The sequence below is a fragment of the Spizellomyces punctatus genome, assembly GCF_000182565.1.
Source record: "Spizellomyces punctatus DAOM BR117 chromosome Unknown supercont1.6, whole genome shotgun sequence".
Taxonomy (NCBI): domain Eukaryota; kingdom Fungi; phylum Chytridiomycota; class Chytridiomycetes; order Spizellomycetales; family Spizellomycetaceae; genus Spizellomyces; species Spizellomyces punctatus.
This window is the reverse complement of record NW_015971542.1, coordinates 1,121,059-1,145,833: the sequence shown is the minus strand read 5'-3', so window position 1 is coordinate 1,145,833 and position 24,775 is coordinate 1,121,059. Positions and strand designations below refer to the sequence as shown.

At 48.1% G+C, this 24,775-nt stretch overlaps 10 protein-coding genes across 10 annotated transcripts; 4 read left to right on the top strand and 6 right to left on the bottom strand.

Moving 5' to 3' along the window:
- Positions 1–150: 150 nt before the first annotated feature.
- Positions 151–3,506, top strand: SPPG_04173 (uncharacterized protein). The gene is made up of 14 exons (XM_016752419.1): positions 151–290; positions 348–358; positions 427–454; positions 518–582; positions 643–785; positions 846–977; positions 1,029–1,093; positions 1,152–1,663; positions 1,719–1,972; positions 2,045–2,196; positions 2,263–2,858; positions 2,921–2,992; positions 3,059–3,222; positions 3,292–3,506. The coding sequence occupies exons 1-14, from the start codon at positions 236–238 to the stop codon at positions 3,338–3,340; spliced, it is 2,298 nt and encodes a 765-aa protein (XP_016609120.1). The 5' UTR covers positions 151–235; the 3' UTR covers positions 3,341–3,506.
- Positions 3,426–4,941, bottom strand: SPPG_04172 (UDP-galactose transporter). The gene is made up of 5 exons (XM_016752418.1): positions 4,632–4,941; positions 4,155–4,544; positions 3,879–4,089; positions 3,704–3,801; positions 3,426–3,640 (listed from the first exon to the last, which is right to left on the bottom strand). The coding sequence occupies exons 1-5, from the start codon at positions 4,849–4,851 to the stop codon at positions 3,501–3,503; spliced, it is 1,059 nt and encodes a 352-aa protein (XP_016609119.1). The 5' UTR covers positions 4,852–4,941; the 3' UTR covers positions 3,426–3,500.
- Positions 4,942–5,031: 90 nt separating this feature from the next.
- On the bottom strand, positions 5,032–6,920 carry SPPG_04171 (uncharacterized protein). The gene is made up of 7 exons (XM_016752417.1): positions 6,660–6,920; positions 6,477–6,596; positions 6,273–6,413; positions 5,788–6,206; positions 5,592–5,719; positions 5,376–5,530; positions 5,032–5,309 (listed from the first exon to the last, which is right to left on the bottom strand). Exons 1-7 carry the CDS (start codon positions 6,883–6,885, stop codon positions 5,089–5,091), a joined length of 1,410 nt encoding a protein of 469 aa, XP_016609118.1. The 5' UTR covers positions 6,886–6,920; the 3' UTR covers positions 5,032–5,088.
- A 241-nt stretch (positions 6,921–7,161) lies between these two features.
- SPPG_04170 (uncharacterized protein) lies at positions 7,162–9,596 on the top strand. The gene is made up of 4 exons (XM_016752416.1): positions 7,162–7,626; positions 7,698–7,828; positions 7,899–9,044; positions 9,104–9,596. The coding sequence occupies exons 1-4, from the start codon at positions 7,416–7,418 to the stop codon at positions 9,356–9,358; spliced, it is 1,743 nt and encodes a 580-aa protein (XP_016609117.1). The 5' UTR covers positions 7,162–7,415; the 3' UTR covers positions 9,359–9,596.
- Positions 9,446–13,245, bottom strand: SPPG_09177 (uncharacterized protein; the record flags this gene model as incomplete). The annotated part of the gene is made up of 15 exons (XM_016757334.1): positions 9,446–9,816; positions 9,878–10,066; positions 10,138–10,319; positions 10,387–10,582; positions 10,650–10,805; positions 10,870–11,036; positions 11,111–11,245; positions 11,318–11,540; positions 11,605–11,738; positions 11,798–12,006; positions 12,063–12,139; positions 12,197–12,360; positions 12,425–12,686; positions 12,807–13,124; positions 13,185–13,245. The coding sequence occupies 15 exons, from the start codon at positions 13,243–13,245 to the stop codon at positions 9,620–9,622; spliced, it is 2,670 nt and encodes an 889-aa protein (XP_016609116.1). The 3' UTR covers positions 9,446–9,619.
- A 125-nt stretch (positions 13,246–13,370) lies between these two features.
- SPPG_04167 (uncharacterized protein) lies at positions 13,371–15,016 on the top strand (the record flags this gene model as incomplete). The annotated part of the gene is made up of 8 exons (XM_016752415.1): positions 13,371–13,446; positions 13,515–13,612; positions 13,673–13,796; positions 13,864–13,963; positions 14,025–14,095; positions 14,158–14,203; positions 14,272–14,378; positions 14,432–15,016. The coding sequence occupies exons 1-8, from the start codon at positions 13,423–13,425 to the stop codon at positions 15,014–15,016; spliced, it is 1,155 nt and encodes a 384-aa protein (XP_016609115.1). The 5' UTR covers positions 13,371–13,422.
- Positions 15,017–15,212: 196 nt separating this feature from the next.
- On the bottom strand, positions 15,213–16,306 carry SPPG_04166 (uncharacterized protein; the record flags this gene model as incomplete). Its single annotated transcript, XM_016752414.1, has 5 exons — positions 15,213–15,353; positions 15,414–15,727; positions 15,787–15,860; positions 15,964–16,048; positions 16,114–16,306. The coding sequence occupies 5 exons, from the start codon at positions 16,304–16,306 to the stop codon at positions 15,213–15,215; spliced, it is 807 nt and encodes a 268-aa protein (XP_016609114.1).
- Positions 16,307–17,944: 1,638 nt separating this feature from the next.
- SPPG_04165 (uncharacterized protein) lies at positions 17,945–19,122 on the bottom strand. The gene is made up of 4 exons (XM_016752413.1): positions 18,883–19,122; positions 18,602–18,682; positions 18,436–18,538; positions 17,945–18,377 (listed from the first exon to the last, which is right to left on the bottom strand). The coding sequence occupies exons 1-4, from the start codon at positions 19,026–19,028 to the stop codon at positions 18,168–18,170; spliced, it is 540 nt and encodes a 179-aa protein (XP_016609113.1). The 5' UTR covers positions 19,029–19,122; the 3' UTR covers positions 17,945–18,167.
- Positions 19,123–19,170: 48 nt separating this feature from the next.
- SPPG_04164 (checkpoint protein rad24) lies at positions 19,171–23,062 on the top strand. The gene is made up of 14 exons (XM_016752412.1): positions 19,171–19,223; positions 19,307–20,029; positions 20,088–20,145; positions 20,216–20,256; positions 20,317–20,415; positions 20,483–20,648; positions 20,709–21,105; positions 21,168–21,428; positions 21,491–21,573; positions 21,635–21,756; positions 21,822–21,968; positions 22,027–22,255; positions 22,320–22,547; positions 22,635–23,062. Exons 1-14 carry the CDS (start codon positions 19,221–19,223, stop codon positions 22,865–22,867), a joined length of 2,790 nt encoding a protein of 929 aa, XP_016609112.1. The 5' UTR covers positions 19,171–19,220; the 3' UTR covers positions 22,868–23,062.
- On the bottom strand, positions 22,849–24,745 carry SPPG_04163 (uncharacterized protein). The gene is made up of 4 exons (XM_016752411.1): positions 24,436–24,745; positions 23,642–24,365; positions 23,465–23,580; positions 22,849–23,406 (listed from the first exon to the last, which is right to left on the bottom strand). The coding sequence occupies exons 1-4, from the start codon at positions 24,719–24,721 to the stop codon at positions 22,991–22,993; spliced, it is 1,542 nt and encodes a 513-aa protein (XP_016609111.1). The 5' UTR covers positions 24,722–24,745; the 3' UTR covers positions 22,849–22,990.
- Positions 24,746–24,775: the final 30 nt, after the last annotated feature.

Sequence of the window (24,775 nt, the reverse complement as noted above, 5' to 3'; positions counted from 1 at the left end):
TAGTGCCATTTTCAATCACCTACACACTAAATCTTTCATTCGGCTATTTGGTCACGCGACATGTTTTCACGTGGGAATTTGTGGATCTAACCGGCTTTTCAAATCAACCCATTTTATGGATCACGCGGCGTCCCCAGAAATCCCGTTCTGATCCGAACGTAGGTTGAACTGTGATCAAAAGGACAAGACATTTACTGGTCTCATCCGCCAAATCTCATCACTTGCTTTTCCCATCATGTCTGAACTACGCTTCGACGACCGTGTTGTTATTGTCACCGGTGCTGGAGGAGGTGTGTAAAGTTGTCTCGTGCGTCTGCATTTAAGCCATGTTCACAGGTCTTTTCCAGGTCTTGGCAAGGTCATTTTTTCACAAATGCCATAATTGACTTTGTGTGGCATGCTCACGTAGATTTCCCTCACATATAGGCTTACGCGACGTTTTTTGCGTCCCGAGGTTTGTACCCCAGTGTTTCTATCATCCTTGTAGTGCCACTTGTCTGATCTAACCTTGATGTAGGTGCCTCGGTTGTTGTGAACGATCTTGGCTCAAGCCGAACTGGAGATGAGGGTGGCGACCACAAGGTTGGTGCCTGAAACATTTAGAAAACAACAAAGATTAGTGTGCTAAAGTTACGTCTTTAGGCCGCCGACGTTGTTGTGAACGAAATTAAAGCTGCCGGTGGGAAGGCAGTCGGCAACTACGACTCTGTTGAGGATGGTGACAAGATTGTGGAAACGGCATTGAATGCTTTTGGACGTGTTGATATCGTCATAAACAATGCTGGGTAAGTATTTCGGCCCGTTACGTACGTGGACTCGAGATCGACTAAAAGATGCGTCTCAAGTATCTTGCGTGACAAATCCTTTGCTCGTATGACGGATGCAGACTGGGATCTTGTCCACCGTGTTCACGTGCGTGGATCATACAAAGTCGCTAAGGCTGCATGGCCCCACATGCAGAAGCAAGGTTTTGGCCGGTATGTTCATGACGTTGCGTGGACAACAACAGGAGACTGATCGTTTTTTAGGATCATCAACACAGCTTCCGCTGCCGGTATTTACGGTAACTTTGGTCAAGCTAACTACGCTGCGGGTATGCAAGTGTGTTGTCATATCGTCGTTTAGGATGCCACTAACCAGCTGGGATGTAGCGAAATTGGCGCTTTTTGGATTCTCCAACACATTGGCGCGGGAGGGCGAAAAGAAGAACATTCGAGTGAACACTATTGCACCTCTTGCAGCGTCGAGAATGACGGAAACTGTCATGCCTCCCGAGATCCTTGCTGCCCTCAAGCCTGAATTTGTCGTACCTCTGGTGGCTTACTTGTGCCATGAGTCTACCGAGGAGACTGGCTCGATCTTCGAGGTTGGTGCCGGGTTCGTTTCCAAGCTCCGATGGGAGCGGTCCCCTGGAGCCGTCTTCAAGGCCGACTCCTCCTTCACTCCTTCGTCCGTTGCCGCAAAATGGGGAGAGATCACGAGTTTCAACAACCCACAATACCCCACCTCCATCATGGACACTGACTGGGTTGGGCTTTTGGAACAAGCTAAGGGACTCAGTGGTAACCCCAACCCCTCGGAGCTCCGCTTCGACGGCAAGGTCGCTATTGTGACGGGTGCTGGAAACGGTCTTGGCCGCGCCCACGCATTGTTGTTCGCCAAGGTACTCATGTCTACTGTTAAGAAATGCGACACCCTATCTAATCTTTGAAATTCAGCTCGGTGCTTCCGTTGTCGTTAATGATCTTGGTGGATCCACCAAGGGTGAGGGTGTTGAGCAATCTGCTGCTGACAAGGTTGTTGACGAGATCCGTGCTGCGGGAGGCAAGGCGGTTGCAAACTACGACTCAGTTGAGGATGGTGAGAAGGTCGTTGATACCGCCATCCAAGCGTTTGGACGCGTTGATATCATTGTCAACAACGCTGGTATCCTTCGTGACAAATCCTTCGCTCGTATGACTGACAACGACTGGTGAGGATCAATCGTCAGACAATTGGTGCCTATGGACATGGCGCTGATGTTGGATACTACTTCACCCTATAGGGACCTCGTGCAGCGCGTCCACCTTCGTGGTACCTACAAGGTAGCTAAGGCAGCCTGGCCTCATATGGTTAAGCAAAAGTATGGTAGAATCATCAACACTACTTCGGCTGTGGGTCTCTACGGAAACTTTGGTCAAGCAAACTACAGTGCTGGTAAGTGAACAAATACTCCGTGTCTCTTCAGCAAGCATTGGTGGTAACCTCGCCGTATGTACACAGCCAAGGCGGGTACTGTCGCCTTCAGCAACACTTTGGCCTTGGAAGGTGCGCGCTCCAACATTGTTGTTAACACCATTGCCCCCAATGCTGGTACGCGTATGACCGCCACGGTCATGCCTCCAGAAATGGTGGAGGCTCTCAAGCCCGAATACGTTTCTCCTTTGGTTGCCTACCTTGGTCACGAAAGCAACACCGAGACTGGTGGTGTCTTTGAAGTCGGCTCTGCATGGGTCGCAAAGGTTCGCTGGCAACGAACTGGTGGCGTTGGTTTCCCCGTGAACAAACCTCTCCTTCCCGAACACATCGCCGCCAAATGGGCCGAAATCACCAACTTCGACGATGGCCGGGCCACCTACCCCACAAACACGCAAGAGTCGTTCGCCGCTGTGCAAGCAAACTTTGACAACGTTGCAGGTGATGTTACACCCGCGGCGGCCGCTGAGGCCAAGCGTGAAGCGGCACCTGTCACGACCGAGTCCGCGTCACCTGCCGGCGGTGTGGCAGTTCCTGGCTTTGCATCATCCAAGGTGTTTGAGCAGATTGAGACTGGCTTGAAAGCCGCCTCTCCCGCTGCTAAGGCCGCGCAAGTCAAGAAGGTACCGGTCCTTTTCTTTAGGGCTAATCTTGGGTTTATTTTCTAACGTCTCGTCTCCATCAGATCAAGTCGATCTTTGCGTTCGAAATCACAAACGCCGAAGGAAAGAAGCAGACATGGTTTGTGGATCTCAAGGTAATTCGGTGATTGTTATTTGGGCTTTGCGAAAGACAGCCGCTGACCTTTCCCTTTCAAACATAGAATGGCGAGGGTGCTATCGGCGCAGGTAGTCCACCAGGCAAGGCTGACATGACTGTCCTTGTGGGCGACAAGGACTTCCTTGAGCTTGCTGCGGGCAAGCTCAAACCCCAGAAGGCATTCATGGCGGGCCGCATCAAGATAAAGGGCAACATGGGACTTGCGACGTAAGTTGTCTCTCTATGCGTTTATGAATGTTTCCGATTGTCTCACCATTGCTCTTGCAAAATTAATAGCAAGATTGATGCGGTCTTGAAGCTCGCCTCTGGCAAGGCAAAGTTGTAGAGGGTCATATATTTTATGGGATTGTTTCTTTTACTTGTATCGCCGTATGTGGATTTTCATAAAACATGATTGCATATTTTCGGGTCGGAACCTCATTTGATCACGGCAATAATTTATTAGAATATACAGTAGAGTGTGCATGTGTGACTGCACTAGTGATTCAAGCATTTGCAAGCTTATAGAGTCCTCTATCTCTGTCCGCTTTGATGTTGACAGGGAGTGGTAAATCTGATGCTGGTTTCACTCCCGCCGTGGGTTGCACGCTCTTTGCATGGCTATATACGATTCCAGCAAAGAAAGCTAAAGAGAATGCCATATGAGAGAGGGCTCATGTCCATAATACAAGAGGAACTGGGCACAAACCGATCAATACACCAGCCACACCACCGAATGTGACTGGGTCATTGAAAAATATCATTCCAGCGACCGCTATGGGGAGCTTATTCAAAGCACCCACCATACTGTGCAATTTATGGAGTACAATCATGAGCTGTCCCGTATGACGACCAGTATTGCTAGTAGACAACCTCCCACATACCTATATGTTGTCGAAGAGGTAACACGCATGCACCAGGCGGTGCTGTAACTGATTCCAAAACTGCTTACTCCGCTCATGAGGATCCCAATGGCAAGGCCATACACCTCCCCAGAAGGTCGTTCAGGGTCAGAGTACTTTTCATAAAACTTTTGGGCTTCGCCGCCTTCCAGAAGAAGGCATGCAACAACAAGAATAGGTATCGAGAGAAGATCTGCGATGGATTTCATGCTTAACAGACTTGACAGCAAACACATAAAAGGAATAGCAGACACCTACTGTTGTAAAACACAGTATCAAACTCCTTGAATCCCACTTCCCGAATCTTACTCTTCATCAACAACGCAAAACCCGCCGTCGTCAAACAATTAGACAACATCCACCCGTACGCAACAATCCATTCCATGTCCGAGTCACTGTCTGTAGGTTTCAAGACCTTTCCAGTGGATAAATCCGCCCACCCTGCAATGATAGATGATACGACCATCATGAGGAAAGCGACGAGCATCAGACGGGTGACGGGTGGTCCCTTTAGCAGCGTGCGTTCCGAGTACGCAATGAGGATAATAGTAAGGTTTTTGAAAATGGTGAAAAGAGGGATGGATAAGTGCTGTAAGGCTTTGGATCCGGTGTAAATCATGGCTACAAGAGAGGCAGAGACGATGAACCCTGTGATGAAGAGTGTTTGGTTTTAGAATGGTTTTTGGTTCCTCAGAAGACCGTTATCAAAGTACACCACCATGGCAGACCACCTACATTTTTTGCCGTCATCCCATGAAAACCTCCTCCTGCTCACCAGACCCAACCCCCCAAATATCTCCAATGTGATAACACATATAACCGACTGAATTGCTAGGAGAAGAAAGTTGAGCTTGAAATCGTAGCTTGAGAGGACCAGTTTGTTGGTCAAGGTCATTAATATGGATGACAGGCAGTAGGACGTTATTGCCGTCACCGCTGTGTTTTGGGACGTCATGCTGGTATGCAGCGTTATGAAAGTAGCGACACCGCTGGGAATCGTTTGCTGGCGAGGAAAACACCAAATTGCGGTTGCCCGCTTTTTACGATATATCGGAAGCTCTCAACGCGCGTTTTTATTTTTGAAATTCAACACGCTCTACCACGTGCAAACTCAACGACGTTCCAAACTCAACATTTTGTCGAAAGCAACGAACGTAAACCCCAATATAATATTTTATTATATTCATTATTTTTAGAACAATCTCCATAGAGAATCGGGTGAGGTGCCCGCCTTGAATCTGCCATATCTCTCGCAGGCAAAATAAAGAACGACAAGGCCGACCACCCAGCTCAACCAATACCAAGGATCTGGGAGATTATACTCTTGGTCTTGCCACTCCGATCCGCCAGATATGACGCCGACAAGAGAAAGCACCTGGCGGAAGCCCCGGTATACATAAAAGTGTAGTACGTCTAACGATACAAAAAAATGGGATTTAAAACATTGCATTATGATAGACCCTTTAAATATGAACTTACAGAAGAAGAAGGCAGATCGACCGAAAACGACGAGGGGATTACGATCTGAAGCCCATATAGTATCCTTTAATCTAATTTCCGCGAGAATAAATAATGCACATAGGGCATGCACGATGCCGAGCGTGCAAGTTGTGTATGCAACCGATGGTGGGTACCTAAGAATTACAGCTCAGCTCAAGTCCAAATGCTGTGAAAAACAATGACAAAATTCCTTACTTGGTAAGGTTAAAGAAATTGATAAATGAATGGCGCGGCGAAGGATGCAATTCCCCCGGATTGATATTTCCATATCCTTCATTCAAACGAATCGGAATAAAAATGATCCACATAACCACAGCCAATGCCTACAAAGTTCATTTGACATTTAGTGCACCTGCAATGAAATAAAGCCATAGTGCACAGCGACAAATACCGCGTTCACGATTCCCACGTCTCTTGGCTTCAGCTTGAAAACGGATACGGCACGTTGCAGGGCAATTCCCCATAATACCATACCAAACCAAGGGATTGGTGGGTACATACTATATAGCCATCCATCCTTTGGTGGCAGGTGCGGCAAGAACAAGAGTCGCCAAAGCCAGTTAGTTTCGTCGTTCGCGTGTTCGACGCTGGGCGTATAAAAGCTAGCGAGTGACGTGATAGCAGCTGCAGAAATCCCGTAGGCAGCGATCGATACGGAGACCGCCATCTTATACGCGTCTTGTGCTGGGCGCGTCCGCGATAAATAGGATGCAAGACGTTCTGAGGTCAAAGACTCGAATGCGACAACACAAGAGCCAAGGAACATGTCGAATCCCAGGGCAAATAGCACAGTCGTTACCAGCATCCACGCTATTGAAATGCAGCGACAGATGAGAATAACATCCCTTTGTTCGTACCAGTGTACTGGTCACTTACAAGGATACATAATCGAGTTCACAATGATCAATACAATCGCGCGTGTGAGAAAGTGTTTCAAGATGGCAGACCAATGCCAACCCAGTTTATAGCGACTCATTGTGAATAGCAAGATGCTGGATCCCATGGTCATCATGAACCCTGTGCGCATGTCAATCCATCAATGCTTATCAACTTTGACGTTGGACGACCAGGTACACATACCTGGTGCACAGATGGCCGTCAGGAAGCGCACAAACCAGTGATACAAAGATCCATGGTAGTCCGGCATCTCCCACCATTCTTCGTGTTTAATGTCGATGCGCGACAAGAAAAGCCGAGAGTCTACCAATGCCCTTGTCAGCTCCTCACTGGAAAGAACAAACATGACCATCTGTTTTAACTTACGATCAATCGACTGCAAGATCATGAGCAGACCACGGATGTGGTCCAAGTACAAGAGGCGTGCAGGTTTTGCAACCGGAGGTCTTTCGCCATCAGCAACCGCATTGCTGCCACCGGAGAGCAGGGGGGTGTTCTCATTTGCTGCCGGTTGCGTGGGTGTTACTGACTCTACGTCCCCCCGTCCCTCAGTGGACGTTTCTTCAGTAGCTGCCCTTTCCGTCGTGTTCATTCCGTGCCCTTTGCGAACAAGGTCCAAGTTCTTCCACAGTGATCAAAGTGAGATCCGATGCATGACAAATCCCGAACCACGTGGATAGTTCACGTGATTAATTACCCTGGAAAATTTGTTGTCCCCACAACCGACCCCACTCGTAGGGGCTTAGTAGCTTTGTGTAACAGCACAGGTTTCAAATGTTAACCAAATATGAGAATGGATGGAATCTAATACACGTGATCAATCACGGCGCGGTCCGTCAGCCCAAACCAGCCCACTTTCGTCAGCCAAAGTTTCAGTTTTTTACAAGGGCATGTTGGCATCATCCAAGAGGTCGTCATTTCGCAGCCAAGTCCCATAGGTTTGAGGTGAAGATACGTGTTGAAAGCCCCAACAAATCAAGCACCATTCCACGTCCACAGTTCAATTTGTTTGGGTCTCGGGGGACGCTCCATCCAGAGTCTCCCAAAAGACCCGAGCTATCAAAGTTTCCGTCTTCGTCGTCCCTCTCTTCCTCGACTTCCTCCGTTTACGACTATAGCAATATGCTCGGCCAACCCAATGACTCTATATCCCGCCAGGATATTAAGGATGTTATTGCGAGATCTCAGTCTGTGCTAAAGGTTGCTGGCAAATACAAAATGGCCTTGTGGACTTTGGCCGGCGTTATGCAGGATATGTCAGAGTCTGTCATTGACTTGAGCAGATGCCGAGCGGTCAAACAGGCAGAGAGAATACGAGGCGGTGTAAAACCAGGTAAAATCCGTAGTTGATGCCAAACTTTTGGGCTTGGCAGCCGGACCAATTCCCCTTCTTCTGCATGATAGATGGCTTAAAGCGCTGTGGCGAACTTCATTTGACAATGTCCAAACGAATAAGAGAGCTGGGTGATCGTGTTCAAAGAGAGCTGGAAGACCCTCTGCAAAAGGGCATTGAAGAACATGCCAACACAGTTGTGGTAAGTCTCGTGCATGTTGTTTGTGCTGACATGTAGGAGCTGATCAATACTCATTGGTATATCCGAAAAGGCAAACGAAAAGCGATTGGCATATATGGGAAAAGAAATTCAGGACAAAATCAAAAAGGCAGAAACTGACACCCGAAAACGACGGAATCGCAACCCTGAACAAATTCAACAAGCCGTCAGAAATCTCGCCCAGTACACCGCTGAGCTGCAAGATCTCAAATATGTGAACCAAAATGTGATTCTCGGAGAAGAAGCACGAAACATACGCAGCATGGAGGCACAGTGGAGTACATTGCTACGTAGTCTCGCGATCCTCTTTGGGCAGTGCGTCGCCGGTGCAGCAGGATGTGCTGATGAGCTGTCGGAAGACCAGAAATCTGACGCCAATGCTATATTGACGGAGACAGTGTTCAGCGCGAGCAAACGCAACAACTCAATTAAAACTTCGGATGGACCATCTCGTCGCGTGTCACGGCGTGGATCCTTAGATAGCAATATTGGCCCCGACCAGAGACATCATGAAGAAGCTATGAAATCGGCCAGTTTTGGGCGGGCAGTTGCACAACTGGCGGGGGCGGTAGCAGCTGCAACGATAGGAGCTCCTGAGCGTCAGGATTCATCACTTACAGCAAATGATACTACGGAACCTGCATCGTCGGGCACGGCGGCTGAGGAAGCCGCGTCGAATTCCAGTGCACCACAGCTTTCTCTCCCCGCATTTTCACGACTTGGAAATGAAAATGACGCACCATCCCCGAAGGAGCAATCGCCAACAGTTACTACTCCTTCATCACAGTTCCCGCCAAGGCCTATCATTAAATCCAACAACAGCAGCAGCACAATCGAAAGAGAAAAGCGTCGTGTAGCATTTCCTACCTCTAAACCTATCGCCACGGTCCGATCCTCGGTCATAGAGCCAACAACTTCACAGAATCTCACCTCTACCTTGTCGTCATTGTATCCCGATATCTTCGCCGCCGAGAACACACAAATTGCATCTGTGCCAGTGAGTCGTCACGGGGGAAATCTTCGTACTCCAGCCGTATATGTGGCGGGTGGGGATGGAGATGCAGAAAGCCAAATGGGGAGTGTGGTTGGAGCGAGCGAAAGTTTAGTAGGAGTCATGTCATCAACGAAGGCGGCAGATCTTGTGTATGCAATTCATGATTTTACGGCGAGAAGCGCAAAGGAAATGTCTTTAACAAAGGTATCCGTGACTCGAGGTTTCTGGTGGGTCACATCAATTCTCAATTGTGTTGCTTTTAGGGCGACGTCATCGAAGTCCGCAAACGCCAAGGAACCTGGATATATGGCACAAAATTGCAGCGTAAAAAAAAGGACGGGACTGACAAGCCTATGAGTCCCTCTGTCGAAAGCCCATCATCCTCCAGAGGCTTTGCGGACAGATTCCGCCGCGGACCCCCGCAGCAGCAGCAGCCGCAAGCAGACTCACCACCCGAAATTAAACCCGAGGTTGGGTGGATTCCTATGGCGTTTGTGGCAAAATTTAGTGCGGTTTAAAAGTTTTCCATAGTTTGCAAAATTGAACCTATTATGCCTGTCCTCGGTGCGAGGAGGAGTTGTTGTTACAGTTATAGAGTTGATAGATCAGTTATAGATATGCTTGTTTCTACTGTACCATAGTTTGAGAAAATGACCGATTGGTTAAGGCTCCAAATGTGTAGGTTGTGAAGAATTCAATTACATGATGTTGACGAGCACATAACGTCGGAATGCGATTAAACGTCAGTCATCCATAATCAGGATGCTACCCGAAGCGAATCACCCAGTCACACCCCTAACAATCTCTCTTATATCATTCAGCGCAGTCCGAGCATGAACTCTTGTTAGCTCGTCTGCGTCAGTCGACTCTGTGATCCTGAGCTGTTTGCTAATCTCCTTCACTAGGTCGGGCGGTAACGTGGCTAAAATGTTCTCGCCCAGCCCCCGGATGAGTGACAGGAGGGTTACAATGGCACCTTGGGCGAGCAAAAATGTTAAGCCAAGTCCGGCAAGGGTACCACACGCGGTTCAACACACCTCTTCTCGGTTCCACGTCTTTCTCGAAAACCAGCAGGTTCCGCACATAGTCCATCACCTGATATAGCACAGGTAGCAGAGCCAACGGAGCTGTCTCCGCAACACATGCTAAAAGAGAGAGTGCGCTGGCCCGAAGTTCTTTTGCTGGGTCGTGCATGACTCTAAGAATGGGTGGAAGGATTTCTGGAGCTGCGGATACGAACTGCGTGAGCATCTGACTGGATTGTCCCCCAAGCAGCTGCACCCGTTGAAATACCCACAATACTTTCCAAACACTTCACCGCATCGTTGAATTGTCTGCAATAGCGCCTCACCTATTCGTAGTCGGTAGTCGAGGTTCAGAGTAGATAGGTGATAGCGAGCTGCGATACTTGCGAGAGTCGCGCGAGGATACACATCGGTGAGCGCCGACAGGCCTTTGACAGCGTTGAGGTATATAAAGCTACCAAAAAATGGTCGAGAAGTTGTCACCGATTTTGTTGTCTGAAGCAGCAGTAACTAAGATATACCTATCCTCATCCGCAATCTGATCAAGAAACAAGGACGTGATGGTACTGATTTGTTCCTCTACAATCGGATCATGCGCCAAGATAAGGCTGCGAAGCTGATGCATTCCATGCGCTCGAACAGGAATGAGATCATCCTGAAGTTCTTTCAGGGCGTCTTGGAGAATACTGGCAGAGTTGTTCTTTGGTTCCTCCGTGTCTGACCGTTTTTCTTGTGGTCAACTCAATTGTCACAAAAGATACTATTGACGAACTGTACGCATTACCGAAAGAACCAAAAGCAGACGTTCGTGTGATTAATTGGATTCGCACTTCTTTAGCCATCTCTCTTATTTCGACGGCGTCGTGGGAACTGTGCGCTTGTAATATGATCAGGATCTCATCCAACACTGGACGAGTTTCTGGGTCCAAGGCAGTCTCCTCTGCATCCGATGTATGAGATACAGGTTACCAATGCAACCCGCTACAGCAGTGAAATTAGCCTACCGTTCCCTAAGACAGCACTTAAAAGGCCAAGTCCCATTGATACGACTTCCTCTTCGCCGCTCAATAGTGCGTTCTTTGCAAAAATGATGATTTGCCGTGGTTTCTTCAATATAGCTTCACCAAAGCGACTCATGATACCCAGGATAAGTTCGGTGGCGAAGATTTTACTTTCCATGACAAAGATGCGTATCAGAATAAGCAGAACAAGCAAATCGCCTTCAAGGTAACTCGGGCTTCCTACTTAAACTCGTCGTCAGGATCATCTGAAGTCTGTGTTCCGCGGACTTCCAGTAGTTTCAGAAAGAATTCGGCGATCAGCTCCTCATTGTTTATTTCATCCAGGAGCTCTTGCAATCGGTCCACATCGACAGTTACTCTTTTGTTAAATAATAACTGTTATCAATCGAAGGCGACGCCTGTACATATTGAAAGGTGCAAAGACACACACCTGCCCTCTTCATTTGCTACCAACATGACACCTCCCGCATCTCCAGCAGCAATAGCAGCGGTTGCCTGGCGCGGAACATCCATTAAAGTTCGCCAAAGTGCAGACGATGCGTCATCGGTATGTGCTGTTCGGAAAAATGTGAGCAGAATCGTATGGACAGCAACTTTCACGTTCGATCCGCTTTGAGTCGCAAAGTCGTGAATGTAGTAGAGTGGTGCTATGACTGAGGTTTTGGTCAAAATTTAGAGATGGTTTCTTCTTCTGTTTCACAGGAAACCGGCACGTACCGGGTATCAAGGCGTTCATGAGCGTGTGACTGATCTCATTTCCAACGAGCAGTTGTCGAATGTGATCTATTGCGCATTGAACGGACTCTTCATCAGCAAGAATGACTCTGCCATGAAGATCTACGTTTTGTTCGCTGCCCTTGCCGATTAGCAAGCCGAGTCCTTTAAGGCAAACAGACAACAGTGGGCATACCTACGGGTTTCCTTCCTATCCGACACATCTGACCGATAGAATTGTAGTAAGGGCGCAATAAGCGGGTTAAGCAGATATTGCTTCCCGAAATGTGGGTGTTTGTTTATCATCTGAACTGTGACGTATATAGCCGCGCGAAATATGGGTCTTGTTGACTCTACTTTTTCAACAAGGTCCAGAAGTTGTGGGGAGATGATTGAATAGTATTCCTTTTCACAAAGATCAGTCGCCATGAGGACAAGACTACGTGCATGGAGCAGCCTACCTCGACGGACGCTACTTGCTTGGGCACTGATGAAATGAGCTGGGCGACATGCTGCAGTTGTGCAGTATCGAGGACGCCTACCGCTCAAGCATTAGCCAGAAGTGGTCCACCGCATAAGAACGCAAACACGGTACCAGCAACTGGAGTGGATGGTAGGAAGCATTCAAAGACCGTCTGAACACCAGTTGGTCTAAGGACGACTTGTGATAGAAGCCGGGTGCATTGTGCGCGGAACCAAGGTGGTGGTTTGGCCCGAAGAAGCGATAAGAAGGCTTCCAATGACGACAACGACGAGACTCTTGAACGCTCAAAATGTAAGAAATCCCGTGCTGTGATCATCTAATCATTCTCCGCACTCCAACCTTGCAAATAGCTCATCCAACATCTGACGGGAGTAATCCCGCATATTTACAGATTTCAGACTCTCTTGATCGCCGCTAAACATCATGGACATAGCCGGTATCTCGGGCGAAAAGGCCAACTGTAATTGCGCGGCATACAAGTCGGCAAGGTACCTGTTCACAATTGTTGTCGCTAGGAAGGTGCGATCATGGCAAGTTATCGACGCCAATTCTCGGGTGACATAAAATAGGAATTGTGGGTTGACACCAGATTCTGTTCCACCTGATAAAGAGCAGATGAAAAAGGAACAATAGCCAAAGAGAAGGAGGAAGGATCGGAAAAATGATCTCATTAAGTAGCTGTTTAATAAATACATAATCTTGATAATAGGCGAAGGCAGACCTTCAATATCCAACAAAGGGAAACGTGTGCGTCGTGAGAGAGGAAGTCCTACATTAGGTTCCAGTGACGGATATATTCCCAAATAAATTGTGATCTGCAGAAGTGTATCCAGGAGCTTTTGATCTCTGGCTCCGAGGTCAGAGCCATCGGTTGAAGTGGATAATAAAGCGTCGTTTACGCGCTTTAGGCATTGAAGACAGGCTAAAGCAAAGCGGGCCTTGAGGTCGGTTGGTGATATGCCTGTGGTTTCTTCTGGTAATTTTGCTCGTTCCAAGCGGGCTTCAATAGCACTCACGGCATCACGATTGTCGGTGGAGCCTAAATAAAACGCAGCATATGACACCAAGTCTGACCATCAGAAAAGCAGACTTTACCTACCAGGTTGCTGACCTCCAGCCAAGTATGCAGCAATCCTAAGGTGCTCTGCAATACTACCCATAGAGGATTTCCTATGGTCACTCCACAAGCAAATACGTGAGCTCCAAAGATCCCACCAGATGACTGTGCGGAATGCCATAGCAACAAGGGAAGGACGTCGAACAGGAGCTCCTCCGGCGATCTACTCTTGTATTCCCACTTTTCTTCTGTCCAGCGTACACGAACGCTCGCATTCTCTATGGACAGACCAGCACGCAAACAGGTATTCAGATAGTCATCATTCTCGATGAAGCAGCATCTAAACTTTGCGTCTTGAAATGTCGCGCTTAGGTGTCCGCCCCGGCGAAGGCGACTGTCGCTGCCGACCAAGCAGGCACGTACAACATTTGGTACAATAGATGGACAGGAGAGGGCCGAAAGCGAAATGCGTATGTTATGAAGAAGTTGTGGTTGCTGCGCTCTTCAGCATCTCACATGTTTTGACCCAGATTGGAGAAAGCCGAACACCGTTGCAAAATCGCGAGGGACATGGGATACACAAAGGCCCAAACGGGTTCATCGTTCTGTGTTCACTTTGCTCGAGGCTGCTGTATGAAGGGACATACATGTTCGGTGAGTATCTGATTGCGATGAACTGCGAAACTTGTCGGGATAATCATACAGCATTGTCTTGCAACAGTACTGGCACCGGATACCTTTACCGGAAGACAGAGAGATTCAAGCGCATGATATATTTGGAAGGGAACGGTTCAGAGAGGACCGAGATGATATGGGTGGAGGTATGTCAAAATATCGAAAGGCCCACCTTATGGCCGAAAACTGACGCACACCGTATGTAAGTTGGGTCATTTGAACGGGACAACCGCACACTGTATATTGGAAATATAAAGGCACCTCAATCTGAAATGGAGGTATGCTAGCGCTTGGCTTGATGTTGAGGATAACATATCTGAAGGCCCTTTTCCACTATTAGGAGGTGGTAAGAAGACACTTTAGCGAATGGGGAGAGATTGAGCATAGTACGTATTCGCTTTGCCGGCAGGCATATTGTTGACTGCACGAGACGCTGACTGCAGAATATTCATAGTCAATATCTTGCCACATAAATCTGTGGCCTTTGTACGCTACGTGAGAAGATCGAATGCCGAGTTTGCGAGAGAGGCGATGTACGGGCAGTCGCTAGACAGTAATGAGGTACGTGCACAATCTGTACTGCAAGTGGATCTGTTGGCTGACAATGATTGCAGATTCTAAATGTCCGATGGGCCACGGAAGACCCGAATCCGCGCGTCAAGGAGGAGAAAAAGCGGAAGGTGGAGGCGTACATATCCGAAGCGCTCCAGCAAAAACTGCCCGTGATTGGCGATCAAGGAAATATTCTAGACTACGAAGGCTATTACGCAGAAGCCCCACCCGCCAAAGCCGCAAAAGTGGAAGAAGAAAGTGCAATTTCCGCTGCCCTAAGGGACGCTAGTAACACTGTCTTTGACAGTGAAGGCAGGGCTGGTGCAGATGGAACCTACAATGGATGGCAGTGGGACGGAACCGCGTGGCGATATGTTGGGGATCAGACAGGGTATGACTGGCAGGCGTATTATCAGAGCACGGGTAACAGTGGCACATATGATGAAGAAGCATACCGGAACTGGTATTATGCTCATGCGGGACAGGCAGATACGGGTGCGACAAGTGGTGGCACGGGCGCAGCAGCGTCAGAAGCGGCGGCCGCCGATGACTCCGTGGTAGATAAGAATGGGAAGGAGGATGCTAAGGGTCTAGCAGCACTCGCCTCCGCTGGCTACGGGAGCGACGACGATGAGAACAATTCATAAACGGAATGTGTATTAATGTACAAAATGTGATGGTATCGGGAGACTTCTGTTATGCGAACGCTGCCTGACTATCTTTCCTACATCTTTCTACCAAAGCTGGATCATTGTATAGTTTATCTACTAGAACCACCATCATCCTCTACCGTCTTACGGACATCCAAATGGATCCCCCAACCATAGAGTCCTAATGCGAGATTCACACGTCGTGCGATTCTGCTGTATCCCCCGGACAAGTATTATCAAGATCTTCTGCAGTCGGGTAAGCCTCACCACACCATAAGCAGTAGTAGTGCAGTGTGCGCAGGTAAATGGTGACGGCCATTAATTGCAACGATGGCTGGGAAAAGCCAAGGGGTGAGCTATAGACCGAACGGTAAACCGGCTACATCCAACGTACCTCCATTAGATCAAACTCAGTTGGCACTTCTTCTTCCTCTTCCAGTGGATTTCCATTGTCATCCACTGATGTCTGCCGTTTCTCGGGGAACCAAAACTCGTTTCTCTCTATTCCCTTTGCTCGATCCAGATGTTCACATTGCAAACGCGCCTTACGGAGGTCAGCCATCAGTCTTTTCTCTGCAAATCGTTTGTTCATCAACATTCGATAATCCTGCCGTGCTTCCTCCTGTTCGTGCTCTAGTGCTCTTTGTTGTTCTTCGCTTCGTTGACGCTTTACAGCCAGAGGGTCTGCGAGTCCTATCCCTTGTCTGTCTATGGTAGGGGCTGGGTTAGAAGAGGGCTTCAAACCTACAGATATTTCAGGTACCTACCTTGTTTCAAAGTAACAGTGATAGGCTCCACTCTCGATTCTGATGCATGCGTGGTGCCGAGGGACATCCCCTTCCTACACAAGAGAACAATATTCAAGATCGGCTAATGATGAGAGTACGGCCGTGACTTTAGATACTGAACGGCCGGCGCGGACAAGACGATGGATGGAAACGCACTTGTATCCCATTTTCGCCAGCATTTGGAATCCCTTGTTCTCTTCTGGGAGTTGTGATTGTAGTCCTCGTTCGCGGCTCTCTCGCTCTATGACAATGGAAGATGTCAAGCTGCGTATCCAAAAAGAAAGAGTCGCTTGGCGACAAACGAACCTATCTCCTTCAGAGGCTTGACGGTTCCACTCTCCTTTTGCCGACGCAGTTTCTCTGCCCGACGTTTGGTGTAGGTTACCGGAGCAGATCGAGATTCTTGTGACGATATTCCTGCCAACAGTGCATCCGACATGTAATCCTCCACCTCCTCGTCATCCACTTTTGCAGCTCCCAAGCCACGAAAAGATGTCATCTTTGGGATGTGAAGCGGTCCTAATCGTTGTAACTTTGATGGCTGATACAAAGGAATTAATCAAATTCATCTAATTATGATCTCCGGTAATTTACCGAGCATGCTCGCAATGAGTTTTGATGACATAACATTAGCACTACCTACAGTCTATATACTATATGGATGTAAACAGCCTTGGTACAGATTTTGGAGCACATATATGCTCTTCATCACATATTACAACGACCAAACGGGGTTTGAACTCTTCATAAACCAAAGGCATATCCTACCCGATCTACACAACATGTTTGACACCGTAACCGGGCTCACGTGGTGGCTCCAGTTTCTTGAACTATTCCAGCGGAGAAAATGGCCTCAGCAGATGGACGAGGAAACGTATGAAGCCTTCTCGATTCCATGGAGGAACGAGATGTTTAAAGGCATTCAAATACTCAAATCTTGGAAGATGATCTAGTGTATTTAGCTGGACAACGTATTCGGTGTTGATGTGTTCTGTTATTTGGCGATTGGGATTGAGTAGGTTCACGTCGCTCTTTCAATGGTTTCTGTCATATTATCTTCCGATTGCGCCGCGCTTTGAAGAGTAAAGTGTAGACCATTCAATATCTCCATATGATGTTTATACAAGCCGGGCATCCATCGGCTATTCTCGCACTACATCATCATGCTCTTTCGGTCTCTGTAACGTCTAAACTCGCATTACATCGGAAACATCATCTCTTGTTTTGTCGCATCAGTGTGCATGGACGTGATTTGCGGATGTAATGTCCGTTACGTATAGGGTTGGTAAGATCCAAATGATGGGGTTGATAATGCACCTGAGCGTATTATCGCATTACCAACGTTGTAATGCATAGATAGGTCATAGCATATGATCTGTTTACTAGACGCAATCCGTTATTGTCGTGAAATATCAGAAGCGATCGGAAACATGTCATCGGCCATTCATTTCTGTCATTTGTTATTATCCTTACACTCAGAATTCGTAGCGGTGCAAGGGTGTCAGCGATGTATAACTTTTGAGCACGGTTTCGCAGAGCACTTCTGGCAAAATGACGGTGGCCGAACGAATTGACAATAGCCCACAAAATACACTGATATATTCCATCCCAGTATCTACATCTAAATATCCACAAATGAAATGATTCATACAACCTCCCTGGCCATCTCGACCGCCACACCAGCTTTCGAGGTTGAAGGTTGCCCTGTCCGCGCAAAACGGCGTGCGTTCCAAGCTCGTCGTGTCAAGGTGTTAATAGCGCCAAAAAAAAATCCGTTCAGAAACGGTACGATTGCCCAGTCCATTATCTACGTTCAGCAAAAGTAACCTAGTGGTTTAATTTTCTGCCCAGTGCTCGAAAACAGGTGTTCAAAATGCAGAAGATGGCAACTTACCACTTCCCCGACTAAGCTCAATATGACAGAGCGCTGTCTCTGTGTTCTAATCAGCACCTTTGTGGATGCAGATGGCGATCGTGGCTGCATAGGTTGGCTTTTGATGTTGGTTCAAAAGTCTTTGGGGAGATGAGGAGTAAAATGGATGTCAAAAAGACTTGCAGAATGACTGAGGTGGACGTTGGTGGTTAACCAGACGCGACATTCGCAAATCCACCATTTTGATCCAACGTGTAATTGTTTCTCAAAGGTCAAATGCCAACCTTGTTGGATGCTCGATTCTTTCATTACAAAACAGTATATGCAAAAGTAGTGATGTATTTGCAACTGCACCCTCCATTAAGTATTGACATTATGCAAATCGTATCGTCCACCTCCGTAGAGAGGCGACACTAATTTTGAACCTACCCATAGTAAGAGATTTGCACTATTGGAACACGGATAGTAAGCAGCTAGGACAAGCCCACTACGTGGGTGCTGTATCCTCCACAAGAGTTGATGTGACTGGTTCCTGCTTTGTCGATGATAGCTGGGGAACCTCCGACTTGATGGCATGCAGTGGGGATGGAAGTGATTGTGATGAAGGGATGGGTTCTGATATTGACGGATTTGGGTGATCGGGAATTAGATTTGGAAAATGCAAGTTCATTTCATTCTGTATTTGGTCATGTAACTCCTATAGTCGGCTCCCTATAAGTGATACCGTACACCATCACGAACTGGGAAGAACACACCTGTAGAGCACATATATGACCGTGCGTCTTTTGATTTTTGTCCACAAGCGTCTGAGCCCAATCTCTCACGAGAATGTCCGGGTTGGCGCCATCCTCCACCTGGCTATGTCAGGCGGCTGCTTTAGACGTGCACCAGAGCGCATTGTGAATGGTACAAATGACCTACTCTAGGACATTTCCAGGAACTTCAATATCGACCTGCTCTTTGAGAGCATTGAGTTCGTTGAGATCGTCAACAAGGCCGTCTCTGTCATCAAATCGGGGTTTGGTAAGCGGATCTGAACATTGTAAAAGGATCTCGCACTTTTTTCCAGTGCAATCGACCCAAAACAGTCATCCATTCACTAGACATTCCCCAGTGCCCATGTCCGTTCGTCGCATTCGCTTAGCGTGAATCGGCACTCCGCAACTGGCCTGAGACCCCCACCTACGATTCGTCACACCTACATTTGGTCAAACAGTGACTCGGCGTTCTCAGGTTCAAAATCGTGTACGCTGATCCCCAGACGCAGTAAGGCGTCTACATACTCTTGCAGCTTCTCTTCGAACGTCTGCTCTGATGGAGATTCAGACGGTGTCGTCGGGATGGACATAGCCCTGTTCCAAGGTTGGTCAGGCAGCAAGTGCGCGTCCAATGAATTTGAATCTCAGCACGATAAGATCCAACGGCTCCAACCAAAATTGACTCCATTTGGAACCAGCAAACTCCGGCTTTGGCTCTGCCTCGCTTATAATTCAGGTTTAAATCGCGATCTATGAGAGTCGGGAGCCCTATTCTGTCTTGAATGGTAAGGTTTCCACAGATGTATGAGTAATAGAATGGGTGTAAAGGCCAACTTTGCTGAATTCAAAGGCTGAAACGCACTCGCAGGTTCGAAGGAGAACCCGCCGTGTGGTCTCTTCCGATTCGGATGCGACTACTGTGGACGAGCGATCAGAGCTTCTCCGACAGGGAAATGCTACTGAGAAAGATGATACACTGTCGTTGAGATCCTTACGACGCCAGCGCCGACGCGCACCATCGGAAGCGACAGATGCCGCGTTTGCTGACGAAGGCACCGGTGACCGACCCAAAACCCCGTTACTGGTGGAAGAAGTCAGAAAGGAGAGAGTCGTGAGATCTCGCAAGAGAGAGAGTGTTTCTAAGGACAAGACCCCAAAGCTGAAAATCAAGAAAGCGATACCCGTCGAGCAACTTCGAAGCCATGAAACCATCTTGGAAGAACCCACAACGCTGATTGATCCAATGGAAGAGATGTCATATGCCAATACACAGAACCTCTCCTTGGAGATAACACGCGAATCATGCATTCCACCTTCTACTGAACCTTCAAATTCTTCCCGAGATGCCACAGAAAAAGATGAAACTTTACATGAGACAATGCCAACCACAACCGCGGAGTTCTCGCCTGTTGAAGACAAAATTCTGCGGAGGTCTAAGCGACTGGTAACGGAGACTGTGAAGGTCAACTGCGAGGTGAAAATTTCCACGGACGAAGGTAGCAAAGCTGTCCCTAAGCGACGCAAACTGCAGAAGGATGATCAAGCAGCCAACCTCCAGCGAGAGCAAACCACTGCACCATCAGGTCTTCAAGTAGGTAACCAAACTATGATAGTGTAATGTGTATCACACCTTAAAATAATTATCCCAGCGCTGGATTATCCCAAGCGCTCCCTTGCCAGAGCGTCGTGCATCTAGCCCCCAACAAGGTTAGAGGGGATTGTTTCATCTGTAGATATATGGTCAGATGAACTCATGTTGCAGAACATGTTCAATTAGAAACGCAGCTGTGGATTGACAAATACCACCCACTGTCAGAGGTAAGCTTTGTCTTCTAATTGAAGCCCACTCATATTGGTGTACTAAACTAGATGGATCAGAATGAACTTGCTGTGAATAACAAGAAGGTTTCCGACGTGAAAAAATGGCTCGTCGATGCCCTGTCCACTGCAGATGGACTGCGACGTAGCAAGGGACAAGTGCGTTTGGCTGTTAGGCATCTCAATAGCGCGCTAGCAAAGACGAATTTAATGATGATCTGCCTAGACAGCGAAGCTCCTTGTATTAACGGGTCCATCTGGAGCGGGCAAAACTGCAGTCCTACGGACGCTATCTAAGGAAATGAACTTTGAGATCCTTGAATGGAGTAACCCAATAAATACAAACATGATAAAGCTAAATGAAGACGATATGCACGCGGATGTCGACGAAGGTATTGAGACGGACCCTTGCTATCCTTTGTTCTCTACTCATCTTGTTGCCCCATCCAAAGATCGACGATGGCAGGCGGGATATATATCTTTGACTCGGCAATTTCAAAACTTCCTAGCGTCTGCTAGTAAGACACCTGCCCTTACCTTTGTCAGTTCAGCATCCCTCAATGCAGAGACTATCCCTACCCATTCCCCGAGCGCCACTACACGCAAGATCATTTTAGTGGAGGACCTTCCAAATGTCGCCCATCTTTCCACCCGTACGGCTCTCCATACAGCGATTCGAGCCTATATCCGCTCTCCGCGTAGCCAGTTTCCTCTTGTATTTATTGTTACCGATACTACTGTGGTGGAGCATGGCAATGAGAGGAGGAGTAACGGAAGGACAGACGTTGTAAGCGTAAGAACGTTAATACCTGCGGACGTTAGCGCATCCAGTGCGTATACACAAATAAGGTGCGTAAATAATGGCTCGCTTTTTTCTTGGTAGAAGTCTCTATAATGACCTTGCTTTTCAGCTTCAATCCGATTGCTCCAACTTATTTGGTGAAAGCTCTTACGCGGATTACGGATCTCGAGTTCCGTTCGCCGATGCGCTCCTCCCTGCGTCCAGACAAGGAGAGCATTGAGGTTATTGCAAAATCAAGCGGGGGGGATATCCGCTGCGCGATAAATGCCCTCCAGTTTCTCACATTGCGGATCAGCTCCAACTCAAGTAGTGCGGCTACTGCTCGGAAAGGCGCGCGAGCTAAGAACCGGACCCCCAAAGTCAAAAATTCGTATGTGATCTTTGATAGTCAAATTCTTCAGATGTGAATTCTACTGACGTCTAAACATTCAGTAATCTTCAATTGGATTACGTCGGATCGCGCGAAACCAACTTGGCACTCTTTCATTCACTTGGAAAGATACTCTACAACAAACGTATGCATGACACTAAGGTTTAGATGAACTTCTGATGAATCTCAACTTTGCTATTACACAGGGGATGAGCTACCGTCCAAGGAAGCATCCGATATGAATAGCATGCTGGCACAGTCAAGTCCCGAGCAGCTACCTTCCCATCTCAGCGAGCATTTTCGGCCGCCGTTGGCGAATAATCCAGAGGTACATGCTTTTAAGGGTAATAGTTGTTCTCCGAGAGGTGGGCTGACGCCACTTCAACTCCAAAGGAAGCTTTCGAACGCGCCCATCTTGACTCGGAAGCGTTTGGACTTTTTCTTCATGAGAACTGTCTATCGTTCTTTGTAGAGATAGAAGAAGTCCAGACATCCAGTGCATATTTCAGCATCTCAGATTTGTTTGCAGGAAACTGGCAGGTAATGGTCTGTGAGGTTTCTAGAAAGGTACAGCACCCTCAAGAAATATCATCTGTAGCATCAAATGCAACTCTCTTCGTACGCCGCGTCTGTCGCATCCCGAGGTTTGCTATTCGCCCACACCCATCCCGTTCCCCCTCAAAGATTCCGCCAGATGCACAGGCCAGAGGATTGGGCGGTGAGAAGACGAACACTAGAATTTAAAAGCGGCATACAGGAGGCGGTACTTGATTGGACGAAAGCAGGTTGCGCAGGGGGTTCAAATAACCCAGGCATGCATTTGACAGGTCATTATACGCGTAGAGAGTTCTGCAGAGGTGTGGTTTATACCTGACTACTTTCCGACTTTAGGCCGATATTCTTCATCAGCCATGTGCACGGATGTACTACCGTTCCTTGGAATAATGATGCGATCGCCGCAACGAACGATTCGGACTTCGTGGAGCGGGACATCAGGACAATGGCAGCACTCCCGTTCGGTGGTGACAGGTCCTGAGGGATATGGTGTGTCGGGAGGCCATCGGTCCCAGAGACAGTCTCCAGCAATCATAGGATCTGGTCAATGGAATACTGCTGTTTGTAAGTCACCTACGAACTCATGGTTAACGAGTCATGGTAGTTATGGCGTGAATGACGGAATACTTACTGAAGCTCGTATGGACACAGCTTCCCATCACCGGCATCTGCTTGATTCCCTATGCAACTACCGAAAAGGATATTACCATGCCAGTGCTCGCGCGTTTGGAGAGAAGGATGTAAATGTTGATTTGGTGGACGAAGTGGAAGCTACGGAACTGCCGACACGAAGCTCAAATGCCTCAGAATACTCTAACGGAATCCACGAGCTGCCAGACCTATCCAAGTTGGATCTGGACGAAGATATCGTAGATGACTGGTAGTAGCCATGATCACTTTCAAATAGATATTGATTCATGTGGATTTTGTTAGGCTGTATCTAGTGCGATGAATACCTAACTTCTAAATAGTTCATGTATAATGGGCATGCAAAGAGTTTAGGCTATCTACACATTCTTGTACCTATACCGCTTCTCCTTCACACTTCGCACAAGCTCTCCTTTGTAACCCTGTGCGATATCGCCTTCCTTGGTTCTGACCATGGCAGCTGCACCAAGAGCCGTCAACCGCGGGGTCTTTTTCAGACCTGCTGGAGGACGCGCCACCTCCTTTTTGCCCTTTTTCCGACCTGCAGCGGCCTCCTTGTCTCGCCGAGCTTCAGCTTCCAGCCCACGCTGCGTCGCCAATCTAGCAGGGGCGACGCGTGGTCGTTCGGCGTAATTGAGACTTCTTAGGGCTTGGGTGGAAAGAGATGCCAATGGTGCTGGCAAGCTGGCCGCAAGCTCCGTTGCTGTCTCGAGCTGTCGCACAGTTTCAGTAGGCGTCTGGTTGCCAATTTTCCCATACACCGGCTCGTGGATACCTGACCCAACTAGTTCAAGTTCTCATTCAAAACTCAATGATACTCACGAAGTTCTTACCTAATCGAGAGAATACGGCAGGGGTGTGGATATCCCAACCAGCTGTGAAGAAGCCATGACCTTTCAGCTCGAGACCATACTGATTTATGAACTTGGTAGTAGGGAACAGGACGCCTCTGCGAGGTTATGAATATGTCAGATGTCTCATTTGATTATCGTATCAATGGGGCCACCTACCTCTCCCGGACCATCAATTTCTTCTCCCCCTCGCCCTCAACACTCTTCTGCCACATGGGAATATCCTTCTTGCCTTCCCTCTTCTTCAACTGCTCAGCCACCGCAATCGCCTGTTGCTTCACGCTCTCCATATCAATCTTTAAACTCGGTGTAGGCTGCTCCAACACCGCAAAGAAGTACCGATGCACTTTACGCGGATTTGATGCCGGAGGGTGGGCGGGAACGTAAGGGAAGACGACATTTCCGGGAATATTGGGTTCTTGGGCAGGTTGGGAGGGAACAAAGGTCGCACCAGCAAGTGATTTTTGGACGCTGTCAGATGCAGGTTGAAGAAGAGGTGAGGATCCACCGGGAATTACGAGACGGTTTTGTACTGGAATATCGGTTACAAGCCAATGGCACCACTCTTCATAGGACTGCGTTTCAAGCTCGGGACGGTCCAAATCCACCAACGCTATCGTAAAGTGTCGGAGCTTATCATCACCCGTGGTGATAATTAATTCAGGTGAGTAAAGCGTCCATACTGGTGGAACAGGCTGGCCGTAAGGGCAGAGCCATTTGGTGTTTTGGAAATTGACTTCAAAGTTGACTTCCGGTGCAATGCGCGCAGGAAGGGCATCGCCAATCACCCGGTGCTCTTCTTCAAGTTTGAGTAATTGTGGAACCAAAAAGGATCGCCACCGGCGGTGGTGCATTGAGGCGAACACGTCCTTGGTCAAATCGACTTTTTAACGTGGTAGCAGAGTTTAGTTCAATAACGCAACCTTTATCCCAATGAGCATCATTTGATATACCTTCTCCACTGGCAAAGGCGGCATGATTGGCCAAATCGCTGTAGGCAAGCTCCACGCGCTTCTTGGTCAGATTTATCTGTTCTTTCTCTCCAATCTTTCCATCTTTCTCTTGTCGTTCGAGCTCCGCGATCTGAGTTCGTACTGCATTACGTTCTGACTCCAAAACCTGCAAAGCCAAATCGTATGCGCGATCTGCTCCAACCGTTGCGTACGCACGACGGAAGGATGTGGCAGCGCACGTTTGCCGAAGGAGAGCGGGGCCTCGTCTCCACGAAACGAGCGACATTGTGTTGGAAACCAGCGATCAGTTGTTCAGTCCAGCAGATTTCTCGATGTCGGT